Genomic DNA, 25269 nt, shown 5'->3' with positions numbered 1-25269 from the left:
TTGAGTACGGGTAAGTATGTCGGTCAAAACACGAACGAGATATCCCCGAGAGGTCAAGGTGAACACATTAGTCTTCGTGATTCACAGAGAGAATTTACAACCCCTTTGCAGACCAATCGCAGACCAAAAACATGCCAAGTGACTGTTCACACTGTAACTTCGCACTGTCCCCGGCTTTGTAACTTGAACATATTAACAGGCCAAAGGAAGTGACACGCGCCGGTAGCCGGGCTCAACCATGTCATCGTTGCGGACCGGGCTAGACATCTGAAGGAGCCGGTGGGCCCTTATATTCCTCCCCATGTCCAAAATTAGCCTGGACCATGAGCCTGGCCCAGAATAGGAGGCGCAGTGGCATGGTGCTGATCCCTCCGGGTCTACAGCTGGAGCGCTCTAGACAAGGATGGCGATGGGGGTGGCTGGCCCGTCACCTGCTCCCCGTAAAGCAATTTGTTATAGAGTTGTCACTAAAATGTACAGCCTGTCCTGGGGGTAAAGAATGACAGGGTCACATGTAACCAGGAGGCCTCGGTGTACCCCGGATAGGACACACATCTCAGGCTTGCCGTGTCGCTGTGGCGGCTCTACGTCGTTTGTATGGCGAAGCGCCTGGGCTGTGTCGTTTCGGAACAAGCTTAAGACCAAACACAACCGAGATGTACTGAGTCAGATAATTAAGCCAACCATCATTTCCTAAAACTTCCGAACCCCCCCTGAACCCCCCCCCCCCCCCCCCCCCAGACTCGCCTTGATCCTGGGAGACACGCTACATACCGGCACCACCTTCACGTCGATGTTCTGGTATTTTTAGGCAGCTGCTGTATTGTTTTTGACCTTTACTTAGGTCTGTGACTAATGCTCCTGGATTTGTGCTGATTAATATGACCCCACACTCTCACACATGCTTCCCATCAGCCTCTTCCCTGGCTGCTCAAAGTACAGACACCGAGCACCTAGCAACTACGACTGAACTGCGGCGAGCACAAGGGCCAGGAGTGTCCTTGAACATACAGCTCTTTGTTTCCACATTAACCAGATGAGCGGAGCTGACGAACACTTTCTGCTCAGGGTCGTGTCTATAGCGAGGGACGGATAACGTGCCGCTGTTGTATGAACCAATAGCGCAAACCTTTACTGTGATATTGAGTATTTAGTTGGCCACTGGGCGTTTGGTTGGCAGGTGAGTGATCATAAGTCAGGAGAAGTGGATGGATCTGACCTCGGGGCAGGCGTGCAGGACCAGACATCTCGGAGCGGATACAGCTTCTCCTTTGCTTTTAGTATATGTAGACCCAGGACATATGAGATGGCCTTAAGGATGTTTTGTTACCCTTGTCTATAGGACCATCAAAAAACAACAGGTCAGCAGGAATGTTTTGACGGCATTTTCAAGGGCAATCAGAAAGTCCCATGCTTCAAAAGGCAATACATTGACTTTGACACCAAATTCCATAAGATATTTATTCTAAAGCCAACAGTATATTCAGTTAAAGTGAGGGGTAATGTCATTGGGTTATAGCATTTAGAATCATATTTCTGAAAGGCATTGTACTTCCATCCTTTGTAGTGTGGTCAGATAGTGAGAACCATTCATTGTCAAAGGCATCCAACACAGATCCAATGTTAGGCCTTGCCGGGCCAAGCATGTGCTGAAACAACCAACCACCCCCCGGGACAGATTATGAAGCCTTTCAGTCTATCTCTATGGAGATACCAAGTTCCTGGTTAATGATGTGTCAAAGCATGTACGCTTGACCTCTCATAGTTCAAGGTGCCCCAAGCAAAACTTTCTCCAGCGCTTGCTGTGCTGACACAATGAAACTCCAGGCATACCTTTTTAACTCCCACATCATGGCTTACAACACTATGTACAAAACATAACATATAGATAAGACAAGTTGACGTCATCCTGAAAACATCAGGAGATGTGATTCATGGAAGTTGTTGTCCATGTAATTGGAAAGCTCAAGGCCACCCTTCTTGCATGAGCACTCACTCCCTGCTGTAGAATTATGTCAATAATGTTGTTTATTTAGTCATTTCTGTTTAATTGGTCCAGTCATTTCAGAGATACATCTGATAGGCCTAAACACAGTTTCAATGTGCAATCACATCTCCTAAAATAAACTAATGATTGTGTGGTCCAAACGGTGTGGTCCTCATAGTATTTTTATTTCTATTTTTGGGGTGGACTTAACACAACACTATATTTTGCATTTAAGGTCTTTTTGGTTGTCCCTCCCCATCATCTCCAAGCATGGTGGAACATATTACACTTCTTAGCTGTTTCTTAGATTGCCAAGTATTTGTAAAATGCACATTAAATTGTTTGATTTATTGGGATGTGTAGTATAGTAGACAAAGGAAATGTACAGCAGTTGGGTGAAAAGGACACAAAACAACATAAAGCTATAACATCACCACTGTCATTCATAAATTGCTAAACTAATTTCAGTTTTAATTAGCATTGACCCAAAAAAAAATGTATTATTGGTTCAGTGACCGTGAAGAAAAGGCCACTATCATTTCACGCTTGATCAGTTCTGGCCTATGCAAGTCAAAAGACTGTTACTTAATTCAATTATTTTCATAGCTTACTTACCATTAGAAACTTATTGGAATGGAAAGTATTGGTAAATGTTCGTTTGCATCGAGACGCTGTCTTCAGACAGTAAGGGTGTCAAAGTAGTCTACTTCCAGCATGGGATGACCAATATTTAAACGGCTGTAAGTAAGCCTGATACCTTTTATTTGCCGACATCTAAATATACGGAAGTTCCTCGCCACAAACACCGTACACATACCGGTGTTTGTGAATGTCTAACAAAAGGGGGAGCATTGACAGCTGACGTAAGCTACGGTGCTGTGTTTTTTTCTTTCTGCGGCGCATCTTCAGTCCAGACTGAGCGAAGTGCGGCGTATAGCTGTCTCATCTTCGAACAGATGAGTGACTGACTTTACCTTCTAGACACCAACGGTTTCACTGTCATCATTTTTCACCGTCTGGAATAGCTGTGTTTGGGTTGGCAACGTCTTTCAGCTTCACCTGCTATTTTCGTGGCCGGTGAAACTAATAGCTAATGGTCGACAAAAAGAATACGCAACAGCGAGAGTTACCGTTTGCAACAGAACATCTGGTTGGACATTTCGAATAGTTTTTTTTCAGAAGGTTGTTCATTCGATGTTCATTTCTACACCGACTTTCGATAAGCAATGACTCGAATAAACACGAAATAAACACGGGTGGAAAGAAATTCATGGCATCATTGAAATGACAGTACATCATAATACGTTTTTAAGAAAGTGTGGATAGAGTTCGCCACTTCAGATAGACGGGTTTTCCTCCAATGATGAACAGCAAACCATCGCCGAGGACTGTTATTCTTCTTTATATATCGTATTCCTTCTGTAAAAAAAAATAGAAATGTTTTGTTTTTTTAAACCCCGACGATGTTCCAGGACCAGGACGGGGTCTAGAAATGGGACATTATCCCGACATCCCTCCAACTCAACCTCAAGGATATACTTTACCTTTATTCTGCTGCTTCTCATCTTCACACCTAGAGTGGATTCTTCCTGGTGGTAAGTGGTTTCTTTGATGTACACTTGATGCTGCTGAAATAATCATATCAGATCCATCCAGAATAAAAACTGCAATTTAACTCCGAAAAACCTGTCACTGATATTGTTATTAACATTAAATCTTCCAGTGGTTTCGGATGAGTAGTAATGTTTTAATAAGCTGATTATAAGATTGTCCAAGTCCTACAAAGCAACATGTGGGCCTATTATGTCGAACACCTAGTCTAACGGCTGTAATGAATAATACTTAGGCTACTATGTACGGATTAAATATAAACGTATAACTGGAATACATTTAAGGAAATTAAGATAATCAAATCTATAAAAACATATGCAGCAAACGTAAAACATTAGAATTTTATTTACGGTTTTAGTGAATATATTTACGCCTGCTATATTTTTTATTAATAATAATATATAATACATATTTTTTTCCTTTTGAAAGATTCTTACATTCTTTAGCATTCTTGCTTTTCACTTCAGCCTGAGTTCATGTTTAAGTTTATACCACCCTTATTTGAATTTTACCAGGGATTCAAGAGATGGAGAAATGACTTTCAATGTAAAATATTTTAATGCTAACCAATTCAACATATGAATAGCTTAATACGCCCTGTAGACTAGCCCCACATCTCAGCAACAGACCTTTCCATAATGTAGACTAGCCCCACATCTCAGCATCAGACCTATCCATACTGTAGACTTGCTCCTCATCTCAGTATCAGACCAATCCATACTGTAGACTAGCCCCACATCTCAGCATCAGACCTATCCATACTGTAGACTAGCCCCACATCTCAGCATCAGACCTATCCATACTGTAGACTAGCCCCACATCTCAGCATCAGAACTATCCATACTGTAGACTAGCCCCACATCTCAGCATCAGACCTATCCATACTGTAGACTAGCCCCACATCTCAGCATCAGACCTATCCATACTGTAGACTAGCCCCACATCTCAGCATCAGACCTATCCATACTGTAGACTAGCTCCTCATCTCAGTATCAGACCTATCCATATTGTAGACTAGCCCCACATCTCAGCATCAGACCTATCCATACTGTAGACTAGCTCCTCATCTCAGTATCAGACCTAGCCATACTGTAAACTAGCCCCACATCTCAGCATCAGACCTATCCATACTGTAGACTAGCTCCTCATCTCAGTATCAGACCTAGCCATACTGTAAACTAGCCCCACATCTCAGCATCAGACCTATCCATACTGTAGACTAGCCCCACATCTCAGTATCAGACCTATCCATACTGTAGACTAGCTCCTCATCTCAGTATCAGACCTATCCATACTGTAGACTAGCCCCACATCTCAGCATCAGACCAATCCATACTGTAGACTAGCCCCACATCTCAGCATCAGACCAATCCATACTGTAGACTAGCCCCACATCTCAGCATCAGACCTATCCATACTGTAGACTAGCCCCACATCTCAGCATCAGACCTATCCATACTGTAGACTAGCCCCACATCTCAGCATCAGACCAATCCATACTGTAGACTAGCCCCACATCTCAGCATCAGACCAATCCATACTGTAGACTAGCCCCACATCTCAGTATCAGACCTATCCATACTGTAAACTAGCCCCACATCTCAGCATCAGACCTATCCATACTGTAGACTAGCCCCACATCTCAGCATCAGACCAATCCATACTGTAGACTAGCCCCACATCTCAGTATCAGACCAATCCATACTTGGCTGGTACTTGTGAAAAGATTGCCAACTAGACTCCAATTCCAAAAGCCACAGGGGGAATGTGGGTGTGTGTGTGGGTGGGAGTGTGTGTGTGTGTGTGTGTGTGTGTGGAGTTTTCTAACATCAATAGTCTACAAGTTAGATCAACCAACAGCAGTACACTGTCTGGTGTTCATGAAGATGAATGGACTCGGGGACTTTCCACTATCAATCTTGCATATTGGAAGTGGCAGGTGCAGGCGGTGGTGTGTAGAAAAAGTGTTTCTTGATGATTTCTCTTGAGGGTAAGAACCCAGAATGAAGAAAGAAAGCGCATACCACCCCCGCAGAAAACCCAATCCTTATGCCACATCAGTCCAATATCACTGCACAAAACATGGTAAATGCCATCACATTTGATCCAAGTGGGAAAGTGTAGACTTTTGTGCTGTCTTGTAGTTAAAAGGTTCCCGTCTAAGTCACGATAACACCTCATTATTAAAATACGATTAAAGGTTGTCAACGGTGATTCATTTCATGAATGGATACCGTGAAGATCCTGTGGTATTGTTGAAACAGCTTCTCTGTCTCACAAAGTATTATTATTAAAAACAAGGACATGTCATTAAAACACTGAAGTGAGGAAGAGTGGGGAGACAGGGAGGCTCGGTCCAATGGTCTAAATATTTCTCTAATCGTGATTTATATCGCCCAGGGGTTATTGCCATCACGCTCGCGATCAGTCAGATAAGCAGCAGTGGCGGTGGCGTGTTTTCTGGTGTTCTGGACTGATTGTCATCTCTCTCCAAACTAGGTATGAGGCATGGAGACAGTCAGGGTCTTTTTGGCCAAGCGCACGGTTCTCTCCATCGAGAATAAACACAGTGTGTCTCTGCTCTTCCTTATGGCCAGGATCAGGCCGTGGGGAAAAAAACCAGATAGTTGGGGGGTAACGGGACAGGGGCCACCATAACGGGAGTGGAAAACACCATTCTCTCTCTGTCGGTGGAGCGACACGTAACATGGCCGCGATTAAGTCCGCCTGTAATGATGTCCGGCGGTCACAGGGAGAGGGAGAGTTGGATGAGCCCCCTTAGAAGTTAGCTTATAGGGAGCCAGGTCGTGGCTGCTGAACTACACTTGGCGTTTCTTTTCTAGTCTCATGTCAACCATGTTGACCCTATTGCTGAAAGTCTCCCCATTCATAATATTTATCTTTGGATCTGCCATGAATGGTATCCATTTACTATGTGGCATTATGATGCCAGTTCAGTATAAGAATTCCTGACTTCACTGGCTTCAACTTGCATTTGAAAAACAACCTACCTAGTTAACATGTTTTCAGTCCCTCGATGGTCTGTGGCAGTTTCACAGCTGACAGCACACCTGTCTATTGGATCTGCAGGTACATTGGAGCTCTGGGTGCACGAGTGATCTGTGACAACATCCCAGGTCTGGTGAACAAGCAGCGCCAGCTGTGCCAGCGCCACCCGGACCTCATGCAGTCTATTGGGGAGGGTGCCAAGGAGTGGATCCGCGAGTGCCAGCACCAGTTCCGCCATCATCGCTGGAACTGCAGCACTCTGGATCGAGATCACACTGTCTTTGGCAGGGTTATGCTGCGCAGTAAGTCCGTGTGTGGGTGTTCCTCTCTGCATGTGTGTGCGCACGTGTGTGATCATGTATACGTCAGTGTGCAGGTGTGTGCGTTCCCGCGTGCGTACGTGCATAGGGGTGTGCGCGTGATAAATTGTTCAGGATTCAATTACTCAAGTCTTGGAAGTACGATTTACAGAACATCACCAGGAAGCTCTTACTGCCCTTTAGACTTCCAGATGTCCCATCCTTACTGTTTTAATGTGTGATCTTAATACAGTGTCTCAGCTCAGCACTCCAAAAAACAGGGCTCTTCCGCTTCTTTTTCCGTTCCGAAACGGTAACAAGGGGAACTTAGTCACTGTCTTCGCCTGTGGTACGGTCCCCAGGAGAATGTGTGAAAGGGAACGTATCTCCTTCCACATTCTACAGGAATGAGAAGAGTTGGAGAAAGTGGAGATTCGATGCAGACAAGTAGCAGATAGAAAGATCCACCCGGCTGACGTCTAAACAGTAATAGGAGATGTAAATATTTGGGTAGATGTTTCTGGCAGGCAGACAAAGCCCTACTCCTTGACATATCGCCTGTGTTCTGGTTCATTGCGTGAGGAGGAATGAGAACCAGAGGTGGGTGGGAAAGGCAGAGCAAATAACACTGAGTCTGCTCCCCACTCAAATGAAAACACACCTAGTGACTGAGAAAGCTGCCATCTGTGCAACTTAAAGGGTGATAGGCGAGGCAGCGTATTAAGTGCAACGCTAACAGTCACGGTTCTTTGTTCAACCCACCCGCCATCCATGATGATGGGAAAGAGACAACCTTGCCTGTGTTTCTGTCTGATCGGTTTGTGCCTTATATTCCTTTCATGCGTGCAAACAATGTCGGTTCCAAATTCCATGGACCTAAGAAGCTGTTTGAATTGAGATACTGTAGGCTGTGCGGCAAACAAAATCTAATCAAACACAGGCATGTTTGTTTCTGTGCAATGTCTAGGGACAAGCTTTCAGTAGGGCTTGTCTTTGTGTTTGTGGTATGAAATCAGCCTTAAACTAGTGTGTCATTAACGCATAACTTGAGTGTTACGACACGGGTAAAACATGATTACTACGACAAATCAAACATAGCTGATATAGAGTGAATGACTGAATAAAACAACCTCCAGCCTCACTTCATCCTTATCAGGCAATCTATTTCTGCTGTGAATTGGCCTTAAGCCGAGATATTCTACTCTGGGCCATGGGAACTGTCTGCAATTTTATCCGCTATTAAAATTGGTGATTGATAGGGTAATGAGATTTTTACTCACAATTCTTTCAATCAAATCTGTTATAAAGGACACTAATGGACCGGAATGTGTGGTACTAGGGAGTAAAGGGTAGGGAGAGCAGCACATTGACAAATTATTTCCTGACCTAAAAGAGGCTGTGTAGCAAAGAGATGTTCTTACACATGATGTCCCCCATTTTGTCACCCAAGGTAGCCGGGAGGCAGCGTTCGTGTACGCCATATCCTCGGCGGGCGTGGTTTATGCAATTACCAGGGCATGCAGCCAGGGGGAGCTCAAGATCTGCAGCTGCGATGCCCAGAAGCGGGGTCGAGCTAGCGACGACAGGGGCGACTTTGACTGGGGAGGCTGCAGCGACAACATCCACTACGGCATCAACTTTGCCAAGACCTTCGTCGATGCCAGAGAGAGGATGGTGAAGGATGCTCGGGCACTGATGAATCTACACAACAACCGCTGTGGGAGAATGGTTAGTGATGACCTTGGGGCTTTGGGATGTTGCGCCTTTTTGAAATTGTATCTGAAATATGAGCTGGGCTCTTGATACACACAGGAAACTAGGCCTTCCAGAGGAACTACCATCATGATATGATGTTGTTACTTCAAAAGAGTATGAAAATGTATGTACTCACTACTGTAATTTGCATCTGCCAAATTACTTAAATGTAAAATGTAAATATAACTACAGAGCAATAACCTTGTTACTAAAACAGAACAAACCCATTGCTAGTCGAAATTCAAGCCCATTTATAACTTATTACTAGGTTGGTCACAGGTAATGTTTCGTCTCAACCTCTAACGATATTGTCCAACCGTCATGATTTCAGGCAGTAAAGCGCTTCATGAAACTGGAGTGCAAGTGTCATGGCGTCAGTGGCTCCTGCGCCCTCAGAACCTGCTGGCTGGCTATGTCGGACTTCCGGAGGACCGGGGACTATCTCCGGAAGAAGTACAACACGGCTATTGAGGTGACCATGAACCAGGATGGAACAGGGTTCATGGTGGCTGACAAGGACTTCCAGGGAACCACCAAGAATGAGCTGGTGTATGTAGAAAACTCCCCGGACTACTGCCTTATGGACCGAGCAGCAGGTGGGTCTAGGACCTTGGAGGGTTTACTCAACACATGGCCTGATAGTAAAAACACCCCTTGAAAATTATCATGTATTATAAGAGAGCTAGTATGCAAAAATGTCAGTATATGATTCACGTGACATGCCATTTAGTCATAGTTTATAAAATATATTTGACATTATTGAACTTCTCTTTGCCAAACATTTGGGGAAATATCGCCATCAATAACCTAGCAGTTCTGAGTAAATTGGATCACCCAAAAAAAAGGACTTCGTTTACAATAAGGGCAGATGTAGATGGATCAGTAATTACATTAAATAAATTATGTAACAAAATAATTATGGCTGTCTAGACACTTGAAGGATCTTATAATAAGTTGTTGCCTTAACATAGTTAATTCTAAAGTATATAATAATGTCATGTTATAAGTGATTAATTTACTTCTATCTTATTTAAGTTATTTAAGCTTATTTCCTATTATAAAAAAATAACTCTTTCTTAATTGCCATTGAACATTGAACAAAAGCAGTCAAATCAAAGTGTAAAAGCAGATGTGCATTTTCATAAATTTTTACTTATAGACAGGCTTTCAAAGTTTGATGAATCTTTAGTTGTAAATCTTGCAAGGTTGACCTGGCAAGATTCGCAATTAGGGGCACTTTAGATAGCCTTTAATATAAATAATCAGATTTATTAAAGGGGCACTTCTGTTCTGTGCCCCTTCCTGCCCCTAAACAATAACACAACTTCTTGTCTTCCCTTACTGAACGAGACCGGTGTAGTACTAGCTTGTCCAGAGTGGTTTGGGGTGGGAAGGCTAGTACTGTGAGTGCCTAAAGCGAGCATGAGAAGATTAGAAGTCATTGCAAACTGACAGACATACCAGCGAGAATGTTTAAATGGTGAATATATCACTCACTGTGATTAATTTTGTAGAAAGATATTATTTGAAACATTAACTTCAAACATTAACTGCAGATATCTACTAGTCATCTTTGCTTGTTTTTATGCTAGTAGTAGAATAAAAATCTTACATATTGCCCCTCCATGTGGTCTACATTTATACAATGACAGCTTGTTAAAATGCAACTTAGGTGCACAATTTGTACCGAAAGAAAAGGGAAACAAAATACCTTTGTTTCGTGGAACCAGACAGATTCAACTATGATCATCCCAGATTCAACTGCCAATGGCCTGCATACCTGTGTGGCTTAGAGTTTAATTATTTGACCTTTAATTTAAACTCTCTAATTCCAACTGTGTTTTCTCTGCCTTGGTAATCTCTGTCTTTCATGCCCCTCATGCCCTATCACTTCAGCAGAGTGTGCATTGTGCAGGATGACAGCTAAAAGGCTCTGCATATTGCCCTATGTGATGTCCTGTTTGTTACTGGTGTCATTATCATCTCTGTTAGCCCTATAGTTACACAGCTATGTAGGCAACCTGGTCTCAGGAACCTACCAAGACTATTTTACGAAAATCCATGGCACCCGATTTCGTATGATATATGACGTTACGTTAGGTTACATTAGAATGCGCCACCAAAACTTATGATACATTACGAAATTATTAAAACGTAACATATCTTACGAACGCTATTACAACGTATCAAATGTTACGAGCGCTATTAAAACGTAAAATAACATAGGAACGCATGATATTTGCGAACACTATGAAAGACGATTTTGGGTCGGTTAGGTATCACAGCACTGGGCTACGGTTAGGATTACAAAGAAAAGACTGGTTACCGGTTCCTCACTGGAGCAGTGGGTAGCGCGCCTGTCTAGGATGTGGAAGGTCGCCGGTTGGAACCATGGTTACTTCTTTTTTTCTCCATTCTGACTCTAACATTATTTTACTGCACGTAATGTATCTTACGAAATCCTCTGCCTAAAATGTACGTAAAAAATTGTCTACGTCATCCTTCTGAGACCAGGTTGATGTAGAAAAGCTACGCTACTTCAAAGAGCAGTAGGACTGATTTTAGACAAGCTCTGTTTTTCACTTATCGTGTAGGAATTCAACCACCAGGTTCACTTTTTCAAATCCTTCTGTGGTCACTCAAGAAGCACTCCCAAATGCTCAAGGGAGAATACCTTCACTCACACTCATTCTCACGATGCTTCACTCACGGCCTGGACTTTAACCATGACGGGGGGCTTCTTGTGCTCTCTCAACAGGCTCACTGGGTACGGCGGGGAGAGCCTGTAACAGGTCTTCCAGGGGCACGGACGGCTGCGAGGTCATGTGTTGCGGACGGGGCTACGACACGATGCGCGTCAAGCGTGTCACCAAGTGTGAGTGCAAGTTCAAGTGGTGTTGTGCCGTGGAGTGCAAGGACTGCGAGGACACGGTGGACGTTCACACCTGCAAGCCCCACAAGCGACCCGACTGGTTGCACCCAGCTTGACCCTGAGGACCGGCCTTTCAAAAGGACATTGCAGTAGGCCAACTGCATTGTGGGATATTTAGTCACCCAACTGACTCATTACCTCTGAAGTGGTTCTTATTTGACAGCCCCTTCTAAGAGACATTTAAAGAACATTTCCAAAGGGGCCCGTATCCAAACTTTTTTGGGGGGATACGGGATGGTGCGTTGCTACATGGTGCAGCCCTGTATGAAGGCCTTTAAAGATGGTGGTTGGACTGGAAGAGCGGGTAGTTGCTATTTATGTTTTCGTTTGTTCTTGTTACTTTGGGGGAACACTATCGCAGGCTTCTTCCAAGGTGCTGAAGAAACAGTAATTTACTCAGTGTCTATAGTTGAAATGCAGACCAGGACATCATACTAGAAGCCCAACAGAGATTCATTTGGGATTGTTGGGTTGAGTATTTGTTGTTGCCCTTATTTCTTTAGGACTATGTACGTTTTCTAAACCTGTGACCGCTTTGCTTCGTGTTTTATTGGAAACACACTAATGAACGGAAATCAAACACTGCTTGAGATGCTGAATATGGACAGAAGGACTTCAATAGTTAGGAATGTGAACTTTCAGAAATCCCTACTAGTTAAAACGCAGTGGAATATATGTAGAAGAGGAAGTTGATTCAACTCTAACAAGGAGCTGTTACCACACACCAGAGAGCTGCACTATGAACATTAACGTAGCTAAACATTGAGTAGAAACAAATGAATTTCAGCAAATGTTTCTATTATGTGAGCTGAGTGAAACAACTTTGCCATCGACTGAGGTGGTTCTTATGTCCCCCTCTTTTTAGTGTGACAAGAAGCCTTAAAGTATGTGCTATCAATCTATTATTATACATGTTCCTAAATGTAAACGGTATGATGGACGGTAGCTGTCATCTCTTGCTTATTATTTATCACTGGTTTCCAATTACTGAAGCTGCTAGCTGCTATATCTCCCAAGTTATCATTCTCACCACGGTGCACTTTTATTTTGCATCAACACTATAGTGGTCAGGGTGGCATTGTAGGCTGTGAGAAACACAGTACTTTGTGAAACAAGGCAAATATGTTGCACGACTTAGAGAAGCTGAGAACCAGATCTGAACATTCAAGTCAACATTTATAAATGCACAAAGCCCTAGTAGGTGGAATATGGCCAGTGGAGACCAAATAAAGACATGCAACCCAACATTAAACGAAAGCAGTGAAAACCCATGTGATATTCATAACAACATGTCTAAAACGATTGGTAAGATTAATTGTGTCCGTTTATGTTAAAGGATTTCAATGTTTCTCATGTAAATGGTAACTGATATAGTGTAAGGCAAGGTTCTTTCCAAGCAGTAAAGAGTCATTGGCCAAGTTTTACTGCAGTGTTAGTTGAAGTGTAATTGTCACCTTGAGGCGGAGCCTAAAATACCACACTTGTTCTATATTAAACCTTGTTGATCCTTCTGTCATTCATGTCAGATCTCTTCTATCCTCATACCACTGGGCCATGTGACAGAATGAAGTCATTGAGATTGATGAGATGATATTTACTGAATGTGTTGTAGTCACTGTTCTTGAGTAATTCATTACATTATGATGAATTGAAATTTCCGTCTATAATGTCAGTTCCAGACTCAGCCCTAGCCAAATCTCTGGTTAAGGTTTTCCAATTACAACAGTACACTTTACCAATGCCAAATGTTGGATCTATTTCTCTATTTCATAGGTTTGAAAACCATGGGAAATTATGCAGACGGTTTAATTCGCACAAAGCATTATTGTAACCTACTACTCATTAATATATATATATATTTTTTTAAGGGTTTATTGGTCTCTAAATCTTTTTTAAGTGCAATTTTGTCCTTGGGGAAGTGTCCTGCCAAATCTGATATAGTTCACATCAGTCTTCTAAAATAACCAGCTTGTCATTTCCTGCATGCTGCTCCTATCATTGTGATTTTTATATTATATATATACAGCTCTGGAACAAATTAAGAGACCACTGCACCTTTTTCTTTCCTTTCCAAAAAAGTTGAAAAGGAAAGTTTTGTGTGAGGAACAGAAGCGTTCAATTTGCAGTGGTCTCTTAATTTTAACCCTTCTGTTCCTCACGCAAAACCTTCCTTTTCAACTTTTTTGGAAAGGAAAGAAAAAGGTGCAGTGGTCTCTTAATTTGTTCCAGAGCTATATATATATATATATATATATATATATATATATATATATATATAGAGAGAGAGAGAGAGAGAGAGAGAGAGAGAGAGAGACAGAGAGACAGAGAGACAGAGAGACAGAGAGACAGAGAGATCGGCATGTAGTTAGATAATATGTCATTTTCTGACCTTTGAATAAAGTGGATTATAGTGGATAAACTTCCTAAATCCAAAAATGTGTTCAAAGGCAAAATAGGATTCATCAGTATGACTGAAAAATTGTTATACAGTTATTTATCACACATCGTTAATGTTTAATATGCACTCCTAAATCTGTTTTGTTGAGAATTAGTGACACAGCTGCTGTATGTTTGATTTTATAAAGTTGTCAGACAGCTTTTGAGACTGGGAACGTGTAAAACTGTTAAAAATTACTTATGTCTTTAAGAGAAACAGTTCGCTAGATCCGCTTGTTTCGTTTGGCCCAGAACAGCGCCCTATCGACCATAATCAAGATTAGTAGGTACACAAACTGGTCTTCAAATTACATCAGCACTAGCTGCTGGGAGAGAATGTGTCCTTTTTCCTCTCATCCTAAATAGCTTATTGGTCTAGCTTTGTTACAAAACAGCACCACGTTTCACATACAACCCAAATGCAAATATGTAGCTTAAAGTGGCACGTGTGGTCAATGGTTAACTCCTTCATTATGTTTTTGGTTATCCGGTAATACTGGCTCATCCCTAATCTAATTGGCACTATAAATTCCATGCTCATAATCACTACACTTCCCGCTCTCCTGGTCCCTCTTCTCTGCTGCCTGGGTGGCTGCTAAACAGCGGGTTGGTGGGCTGTGCTTAGTAGGCTACTTACCTGTCTGTCTGACCGCATGCCCACCACAGAGAAGCAATGCAGTACACCCAAGGGTCAGTGCCAGCAAGAGATCCCTGGGGCAGATTTATAGGGGAGTTTAGTGTAATATATACGTGACCTTCAGGGACGTACATGGCAAGCCTCCCAGACGATGTTCACGGTCTATTAACGCGCTCGCTGTCCGGGTGAGATTACAGGGCTGGCGGTGGAGGATTAACACGTAAAAAAAAATGTATCGAGTGAGTCAACTGTCAAGAATGCATCTCTCGCCAATATTTTTTGTCTGCCGCTGCCTGCCGCAGATGAACAGGAAGGATGGTTAGGTACCACGATAGCGTCTGCTCAGTGACAGGCAGACATGGGACCAAGTCAAGATTTTGCAGGTCCTAAGCAAGTCTTAACCTTCAAGTCTCGAGTCAAGTCACAAATCAATTCAAGTCACACGTCCCTAAATTTGGGTTTCAGGTCAATGGTTAAGAAATTGTGTTATATGACATCAATGATCAAATCTTTTTTAGTTGTTGAATTCTTGAATGAGCTTAAAGGAATATACTATTATTCAGTAGGTCGTTTTTATACAAACCTGATTCCAAAAAAGTTGGGACACTGTACAATTGTGAATAAAAACAGAATGCAATGATGTGGAAGATTCAAATTTCAATATTTTATTCAGAATACAACATAGATGACATATCAAATGTTTAAACTGAGAAAATGTATCACTTTAAAGGAAAAATAAGTTGATTTTAAATTTCATGGCATCAACACATCTCAAAAAAGTTGGGACAAGGCCATGTTTACCACTGTGTGGCATCCCCTCTTCTTTTTATAACAGACTCGCAAACGTCTGGGGACTGAGGAGACAAGTTGCTCAAGTTTATGAATAGGAATGTTGTCCCATTCTTGTAATGCAAGGTCTTCCCTGAAAGTGACGTCTAGATGGTAGCATATGTTGTTCTAGAACTTGGATATAACTGTCAGCATTGATGGTGCCTTTCCAGATGTGTAGGCTGACCATGCCACACGCACTCATGCAACCCCATACCATCAGAGATGCAGGCTTCTGAACTGAGCGCTGATAACAACTTGGGTTGTCCTTGTCCTCTTTAGTCCGGATGACATGGCGTCCCAGTTTTTCAAAATGAACTTCAAATTTTGATTCGTCTGACCACAGAACACTTTTCCACTTTGCCACAGTCCATTTTAAATTATCCTTGGCCCAGAGAAAACGCCTGCACTTCTGGATCCTGTTTAGATACGGCTTCTTTTTTGACCTGTAGAGTTTTAGCCGGCAACGGCGAATGACACGGTGGATTGTGTTCACTGACAATGTTTTCTGGAAGTATTCCTGAGTATTCCTGATTTCCATGTTGGGCATCCAGTATGGTTTTCCGGCCTTGTTCCACATTTCTCTGAATCTTTGGATGATATTATGCACTGTAGATGATGATAACTTTAAACTCTTTGCAGTTTTTCTCTGAGAAAATCCTTTCTGATATTGCTCCACTATTTTTCGCCGCAGCATTGGGGGAATTGGTGATCCTCTGCCCATCTTGACTTCTGAGAGACACTGCTTCTCTGAGAGGCTATTTTTATACCCAATCATGTTGCCAATTGACATAATAAGTTGCAAATTGGTCCTCCAGCTGTTCCTTATCTGTACATTTAACTCTTCCGGCCTCTTATTGCTACCTGTCCCAACTTTTTTGGAATGTGTAGCTCTCATGAAATCCTAAATGAGCCAATATTTGGCATGACATTACAAAATGTCTCACTTTCAACGTTCGATATGTTATCTATATTCTATTGTGAATTAAATATAAGTTTATGAGATTTGTAAATTATTCCATTCCTTTTTTACTCATAATTTGTGCAGTGTCCCAACTTTTTTGGAATCAGGTTTATATATTTATATGCTGACAATTGTTTATATGTATTTAGATTTCCCCATATCCCCATTTTGCTAACGTCAGATTGCTTTGCTAGCTAGCTGGAGTATTTTCATTCTGTCATTACCTCACATTTGTTAGCTAGCTAGGCACAGCAACAACAGTCATCTCATTCTTAACTGTCTTTGTGTGATTTCAGGTGTGTTACAAAGTTAGATGCTGTGGCTTGCATCATGTTTGTAATTTTAGTTGTGCATGATGTGTATACTGCTGCCCTTTTCCTCCCACCAACAACATAGTCCGGGAAACCAAATCTAATGATTTTCGGAGCCGTTAGTTCTCAATCACGTCCGACTTGACGACCTAACGTTGGCCGCTGAATTTGGAAGCCAAGTTTAGCTTAAATGTATGAACTGTAAGAAAAGAAAAACTTAACTGAAATATTTAATAATATGAAAAAACTAAATTCAATCGTATGAAAAAATTGATTCAAGCATGGATTTTTGCGTCCGATCTTAGTTCAAACACATTTTTTCCAGGTTCGCTTCTTCTTACGATTACAATTTCTTCCCACCTTCGTTCGAGTCCTGTTTTCTCAAGCCTCTACTGGCGTGCAGGCGGGGCTTTATCTAGACATTGAATTCTGACACCCGATTAGCCATGAATCACACCATTATATAAAGTGAAAATCATAGCCTTTCTGTGCACTGCTTTCCCAATGCAACCTGTGGAATTTTAAGAATTGTATAAACTAGGCTAAATGTGTACATTTAAACAGAATTTTTTTTTTTTATTGAATATGCATTAGATAACAAGGATATATAAAGAACAGAACAAATATAACATCTACAGGAATTAAATTATATCAAGTATATGTAAAGCTTCACATATATAATACCAATATAATAAAATATAATAAAAAATAATAAAATAAAAGACATACACAGAGGAAACATTATGCATCAGTGGTATTACAAAAAATATTGTCATAATATTTCAGGAATCTGTCACTTTTCTTGTTTTTAATTAACCTTAGAGACTTCAGACATGCATCAATTTCAATTAAGAAATGAGGAAAAGTAGGCTGCGATTTAGATCATTTTTACTTGTGAATAAAAAACCAAATACAAAAATGTACAATGTAGTTAATTGAAGTGCTAACTTTATCTTCTTTATAGTAACAGATTATATCCTTTAATTGAAAGGATTTGGAAGAATCAAGGTGCTTGCCAATATGAAGATTTAACCTATTCCAGAAGGAATTGCTTTAAGCACTGCATTATATTCTTTAAATGGTAAAGGGAAATTATGAACAGACATAAATTCTTCATAAGATAAAAAATTACCAGATTTATCAAAAATTGAGAGAATTCCAATTATATTTCTGTTAAACCAAGAAGAGAGAAAAACAGATTTATTCCTAATTCTTATATTAGAGTTGTTCCATAGAAAGGTTTTATGAGGTGAAAAATTGTGGGTGTAGCATAACTTTCAAGCAAGAAGGGCCTGCTGATGAAATTTAGAATGTGCAACTGGCAATCTGTCCGGCAAGTAATTACACTTCAATATAAAGGGGAGGCCACCAATTTTGGTAAATATATGATTCGGGGTAAAAAACCATATAGAATTAGGATTTGTTAAGCACTTTTTGATCCAATTTATCCGAAAGGTGTTCACTGTATCACTAAAATCTAACACTTCAAGTCCACCTTTTTTTCGACAATTTGAAAGAACTGTTTTTTTTAGCTTGTGAGGTTTGTTCTTCTATATGAAGTCTAGAAAATGTTTGTTAATTCCTTTAGCAGTAGAGTCATTGACAAAAAGAGAAAACGAAGGATATACAAAACGAGATAATCCTTCTGCTTTGGACAAAAGAACCCAACCATAAAGGGAAAGGTCTTTTTGGAGCCAAAGATTAAAGATTTTTTTGTTTTTTTTTACCCGTACAGAAAAATGTAGCTGTTGTCGAACTTTTGTTAAATAAATAACAAGATACCTTACAGTCTCTTTTACAGAGATACCATCGATTGAAGAATCATCCCTTTTATAGAGCGTCATTATCTCACACTTGGACATATTCAGTTTCAACCCAGAAGCACATGAAAACTGCTCAATTACATTTATAGCCTTTGCTAATTGACTCTTATCTTTCAAAAAGAGAGTCGTGTCATCAGCCAACTGGGAGATTTTAATTTCTCTATCAAAGATGGATATACCTTCCAAGCTTTTTTCATGGATAATACTTATTGATAAAAGTTCTTTAACTAAAATAAACAAAAAGGGGGAAATTGGACAGCCCTGTCTGGCACTGCGGGTAATGAAAAATCTCTTAGAAGTGTTAAAGCTAATTAAGACAGAGCTGCTAATATCTTTATAAAACATTTCAGTAATATTAACAAAAAAGTCACCAAAACCAAATAACTTGAGAGTCTGCAAAAGAAATTAATGCTCAAGGGTGTCAAAAGCTTTATAAAAATCTAAGAAAAGAATTACAGCTTTAGAATGTATAAAATCTGTATAGTCCAAAAGATCTAAAATAAGTCTTATATTGTTACAGATATGCCTATCTTTAAAAAAAACTGATTGTGTCTCTGCAATCAACTGATTAAGTTTTACCTTTAGTATATTAGCAAAAACCAAGGCTAAAATGTTATAATCAATAGTCAGGAGTGTAATTGGACGCCAATTATCTATTAAAAGAGTGTCCTTGTCCGGTTTGGGAACAAGGGAGATAATGCCTTGTTTCACTGATGCCGTCATTTCTTTTAAATCAATACATTATTTGTACATACAAAGCAACAGATGTTTGATTAACTCCCAAAAATGAATATAAAACTCAACAGTTAATCCATCACTCCCTGGAGATTTTCCTCTCTTCACTGAGTGAAGTGCTATCCGAATTTCTTCAATAGTCAAATCAGAGTCACATAAGGCTTTAAAGTCAGGATCAATAACTGGAACATGAGCTTGCACTTTCTTTATAAAATTATCGCAATTCTGTTTATCAAACACAAATGTGTAAATGTTTTTATAGAAGGCTGTGACAAAATTAGATATCAAATTAGGATATATACAGTTGACACCATTATTATTAAGAACAGTCAGAGAATTTAATTTGCAGTTCCTCTTCTCTAAACCGAAAAGATAACTAGAATTCACCTCTCCTTCTTCCAGCCATTTAGCCCTGGACCTAACAAAGGCACCTTTGGCAATATCTAGATATGTTTGATTAATTTGTAGATGTAATTGCCTTAATTCTAACTCCTCTTCCTGAGATAAATTACCTATCGATAAGGAATTTATTCTTTCCATTTGTTCAGTTCATTTTACATTTTTGGATGTTTTTAAATCTTTACTTCTTTTTATAGCTATTTGTCTAGCTCTGTATTTAAAAAATTCCCAATTGGCTCTGTACTCATGAATTTTATCAGAGAACATACAGTTAATAAAAAAAATTATATTATCATTGAAGATATTATCATTTAAAAGAAAGTTATTTAATTTCCAATAACCACGAATGAATGAGATACACTTTTAACAAATTGCAGGGCTGATGATGAAACTAAAAATAAATCAATTCTAGATTTCAAAGACATTTTACCATTTGACCAAGTGAAGTCCTGTGTGTCAGGCCAAGGATCTGTGAGGGAGAGAGAACATATTGACAAAATATTATTAGAATTATAATTAATATTGAGACCCTCATTGCTTCTAGGAGGAAATATGTCCAGTGTGTTATCTAAACATTCATTAAAATCACTGCCTAAAATTAGAAAGGAGCCCGGGTATTTACTCAGCAATTCTGTGAATTTACAAGTAATTTGAGAAAATAAAATGTTGTTAGCAGAGAGGGAGTTACAGCCATATAAATTGCTTTAACGTCATAATAATCCATCTACCTTCACTTGAAGTTATTACCTCCAGAATTTGCCCCTTAAATTTGTGCGAAAGTATTGAAACCCCAACTGAGTGATTAGAACCATGGCTACAATAGATTACATTTCCCCATTGATTCTTCCAGAATTTTACATCTGACTCACACAAGTGTGTTTCCTGAAGAAAAATTTAATCAGTTTCGCATCTTTTACAAAATAAAAAAATAGCTTTCCTCTTTACCACATCCCGCATACCTCTAACATTTAAGGACATAACAGAGAATGAACTAAACTTGAAATCCATAACAACAATAACAACAAAAAGAAAAAATTGAGCAACGCCTGAAGAAAATGTACCGAAACTTTACTTTAAAGGAAGGAATGATATACAACCCACTGAGGTCATAGAACAAACAAAATGACTCATCTTGAACCTAGATAATCACTTCTTAAACATGACTCTCCTCCAAAAATACAAAAATAAAAATTATTTATGGAAAGAAAAAAAAAAAGAAAAAAAGCCAAATGAACTGGCAAATTGTGCGAAGATATTAATCAGTGCTACCGAAAATCAAAACAAGACTTAACAAGTCACGTTTAGAAATGTTGAAGATTGAAACATTAATAAATCAGTCTTTGAGTAAATATGAGGCATTAATTTACCAGCGTAACCAGCTAAAATACAATAGCTGAATTTCACCTCAACCCGGAAAGAATGTAAGAATGCAGTGCATACTACTTCACATTGGCGAAATCAAATCTCTTCCCGTCAATCAGAGCAAACGATCCACGGAAATAAGCCTTTTTCCCTTCATCTCGGGTTTCTTGACTAAGGGCCAAAGTTTTTCTCTTGCCACCCTGTGCTCTGGGGATAAGGCCTCAGTGAGACGCAGCTTGTTGTCGCGGAGGAACTTACAACCTCTGGCAGCTTACCAGACAGCATCCCGGTAACGATGAAGAGCAATTAGGGTAATAATGGATCTGTGTGTACCATCATTTCTTCGCGGGCCGAGACGATGGGCGATATCCACTGCATCCTCCACCCTCTCACTGATGCCAGGTACCACCTTGCCAAGGATATTGAGTGCAACACGTCGGGTGTCCTCTCTATCTTTTTCCTGCACCCCATGCAGCTTCAGCGTCCACCTCCAACTGTACCGCTTGCAATCTCCAACCTCTTCTTTCAAAGTTGTGCTGACCTTTTTAAGATCCTGGATCTCAGCAGACACGACTTTCAACGTTTTCTTGTGAGTAGTCACCTCAGTAACAAGCTGATGTACGGTCGAAGACAAACTTACAATCTGCTTAGCAGTAACGGCGGTTGTCTTGTCAATTGTTGAATTTTTTTGGGACATCTCATCGCGAAACTCGCGAATAGCCGCCAAAATTTCAGCGGACGTGTCATAACGCTCATTGTGCTCGCGCTTAGAATTTTCACACTTGGCTTACTGGGGTTGTCAGGAAGAGGAGTAGCAAGGACATCGCAAAGTTTGGGTTGAGAGTCAAACCATTTGTTCGGTGTCTCTTCCATCTTCAATTCGTTTTTGTTCTCTGATGAAAAGGTAGCTTCCAAGGTAACATGCATTTGGAACATCCATCCTTGACTCAAGCGCAGGCACTGACATGGTAGCAGCTGGAGCTTGTTAATGTTTTCTTCTGCCCATAAATTCGCTTCAATCTCATGTATTTGTTCATTCGTATACAATATGTACACTATTTTGGTTGTAATATCATCCAACCTAAAACTTTCCCGACGACACCTCCTACCTCGCCGCCATCTTGGCAAACCCCTATTAAAACAGAATAATAAACTGTTATTCCCAAGTTGCATCGACGTCACTGTTGCCATGGTCACAGACACAGATATTGATGAAAGTTTAACGTGTTCATGTGACTGAAGTTAGACAGGGGCTAATTACCATTTGTTCTATACCTAATGATTTGGAAACATCACAGCAAAAAAAAATCCAGTTAATGAATTAAGTATAAACTTTACCGCATTTGAATGTAGTTTAAAAGAAAAATTGCCAGCCAAACAACGGCCCTTTTTTTACATTAACAACAACTGTATATGAAATTAACATTGATAGTTATTAATAAGATGGGACCCAAGGTCTGTGAGCACGGGCCTGTGCAAGCAGACTGACGTGAGAGAAGATGCTTGGGAAATCTAGGGAAATCTAAACAACTTTCTCGAGTCATACAGCTCAAGTCCAAGTTAAGGCACAAGTCATAGATGCAAGTGTTTTCTCTTTTTATCAAGTCAAGTTTATCATGTGATTCAAAATCCCTAGTGATAGGACAAACCATTTTCACACCATCACACTGACCCAACCTGACCTGAACTACAAGATCTTACTACAGAGTCTTTTTCAGTGTGGTTATAATGAGCACTGTGCTTAGGCCTGACTAACAAGACCTCATTCTCCCAGCCATTCACCCTGGTCCCAGATCCCAATGTAACAACACCTCACACTATTGCTGTTTTACCTCTGCAAGAAAAGTCAGAAAAATTGGCTGAAGCATTTACATATCTGGGATCAGATTAGTTTTAGCCTCAGCACTGGGTAGTAGTGCATTGCACATACAGTGGGGCGAACAAGTATTTGATACACTGCCAATTTTGCAGGTTTCCCTACTTACAAAGCATGTAGAGGTCTGTAATTTTTATCATAGGTACACTTCAACTGTGAGAGAGGAATCTAAAATCCAGAAAATCACATTGTATGGTTTTTAAATAATTAATTATCATTTTATTGCATGACATGAAGTATTTGATCAGCTACCAACCAGTAAGAATTCCGTCTCTCACAGACCTGTTAGTTTTTTCTTTAAGAAGCCCTCCTGTTATCCACTCATTACCTGTATTAACTGCACCTGTTTGAACTCGTTACCTGTATAAAAGACACCTGTCCACACACTCAATCAAACAGACTCCAACCTCTCCACAAGACCAGAGAGCTGTGTGAAGTCATCAGGGATAATTGTAGACCTGCACAAGGCTGGGATGGGCTACAGGACAATAGGCAAGCAGCTTGGTGAGAAGGCAACAACTGTTGGTGCAATTATTAGAAAATGGAATAAGTTCAAGATGACGGTCAATCTCCCTTGGTCTGTGGCTCCATGCAAAATCTCACCTTGTGGGGCATCAATGATCATGAGGAAGGTGAGGGATCAGCCCAGAACTACACAACAGCACCTGGTCAATGACCTGAAGAGAGCTGGGACCACAGTATCAAAGAAAACCATTAGTAACACACTACGCCATCATGGATTAAAATCCTGCAACGCACGCAAGGTCCCGCTGCTCAAGCCAGCGCATGTCCAGGCCCGTCTGAAGTTTGCCAATGACCATCTGGATGATCCAGAGGAGGAATGGGAGAAGGTCATGTGGTCTGATGAGACAAAAATAGAGCTTTTTGGTCTAAACTCCACTCGCTGTGTTTGGAGGAAGAAGGATGAGTACAACCCCAAGAAAACCATCCCAACTGTGAAGCATGGAGGTGGAAACATCATTCTTTGGGGATGCTTTTCTGTAAAGGGGACAGGATGACTGCCCCGTATTGAGGGGAGGATGGATGGGGCCATGTATCGCGAGATCTTGGCCAACAACCTCCTTCCCTCAGTAAAAGCATTGAAGATGGGTCGTGGCTGGGTCATCCAGCATGACAACGACCCAAAACACACAGCCAGGGCAACTAAGGAGTGGCTCCGTAAGAAGCATCTCAAGGTCCTGGAGTGGCCTAGCCAGTCTCCAGACCTGAACCCAAAAGAAAATCTTTGGAGGGAGCTGAAAGTCCGTATTGCCCAGCGACAGCCCCGAAACCTGAAGGATCTGGAGAAGGTCTGTATGGAGGAGTGGGCCAAAATCCCTGCTGTAGTGTGTGCAAACCTGGTCAAGAACTACAGGAAACGTATAATCTCTGTAATTGCAAACAAAGGTTTCTGTACCAAATATTAAGTTCTGCTTTTCTGATGTATCAAATACTTATGTCATGCAATAAAATGCAAATGAATTACTTAAAAATCATACAATGTGATTTTCTGTATTTTTGTTTTAGATTCCGTCACTCACAGTTGAAGAGTACCTATGATAAAAATTACAGATTTCTACATGCTTTGTAAATGGGAAAACCTGCACAATCTGCAGTGTATCAAATACTTGTTCTCCCCACTGTAGTTCAACTAGTATACTGTGACATCTTACAGTAGTGAGGTGGTAGATGAGCTAAATTCAAATGTACGTAGTGTTTTAGTACATAATTGTCTAAATGGTCTAGTTATCTACTGGAACTACATACTACTAATTTTGTGAAAATGTAAATACTACTATATGGGTGAAGTAGGCAATACTTCTATACCTTTTTTGGCATCTGACCAGCTTAATAATTAAATTTGTGGCAGCCTAAATTAGTTGTAGTTTGGACACAGAGAAAGTAACTCATTAAGTAAACTATATTTCTCAGAGGTTAGATTTGAGCTTTTTCAAATTAGCTCCCCCAATAGAACTGCCGATTATGTTTCATTGATGTACCCTGAGGTAGACAGCTTAACCTCACCTCTCCAGCTTCTGACCACTGAGTGTGAGGACCTTCTTGGCCGGCCAGCGTTGTTTAGTTAAGTTGAAGAGATACCAATTATATACAATACTTGGAAAGCGTCACCAACAGCGCTCGGATCCCTACGTTAACTTGTTCAGTCTGAAGGGCAGGAGCAAACAAAATCTCTATGCATCATCTCTATCTCTCCAGCCGTTATAGACATTACATTTGCACTCAAACCCACAACTATATTATCTCATAACAGATTAACAAAATAGAAATTAAAGTTTTAAGTCTG

At 40.5% G+C, this 25269-nt stretch overlaps 1 protein-coding gene across 1 annotated transcript; it reads left to right on the top strand.

Moving 5' to 3' along the window:
* The first annotated feature begins 2534 nt into the window (after positions 1–2534).
* LOC105023682 (protein Wnt-2b-A) lies at positions 2535–13109 on the top strand. The gene is made up of 5 exons (XM_010893073.3): positions 2535–3582; positions 6689–6909; positions 8357–8634; positions 8993–9257; positions 11420–13109. The coding sequence occupies exons 1-5, from the start codon at positions 3425–3427 to the stop codon at positions 11647–11649; spliced, it is 1152 nt and encodes a 383-aa protein (XP_010891375.1). The 5' UTR covers positions 2535–3424; the 3' UTR covers positions 11650–13109.
* Positions 13110–25269: the final 12160 nt, after the last annotated feature.

This window comes from Esox lucius, chromosome 17, assembly GCF_011004845.1.
Source record: "Esox lucius isolate fEsoLuc1 chromosome 17, fEsoLuc1.pri, whole genome shotgun sequence".
NCBI classification, from domain to species: Eukaryota; Metazoa; Chordata; class Actinopteri; order Esociformes; family Esocidae; genus Esox; species Esox lucius.
This window is presented reverse-complemented; position numbering and strand designations above follow the sequence as displayed.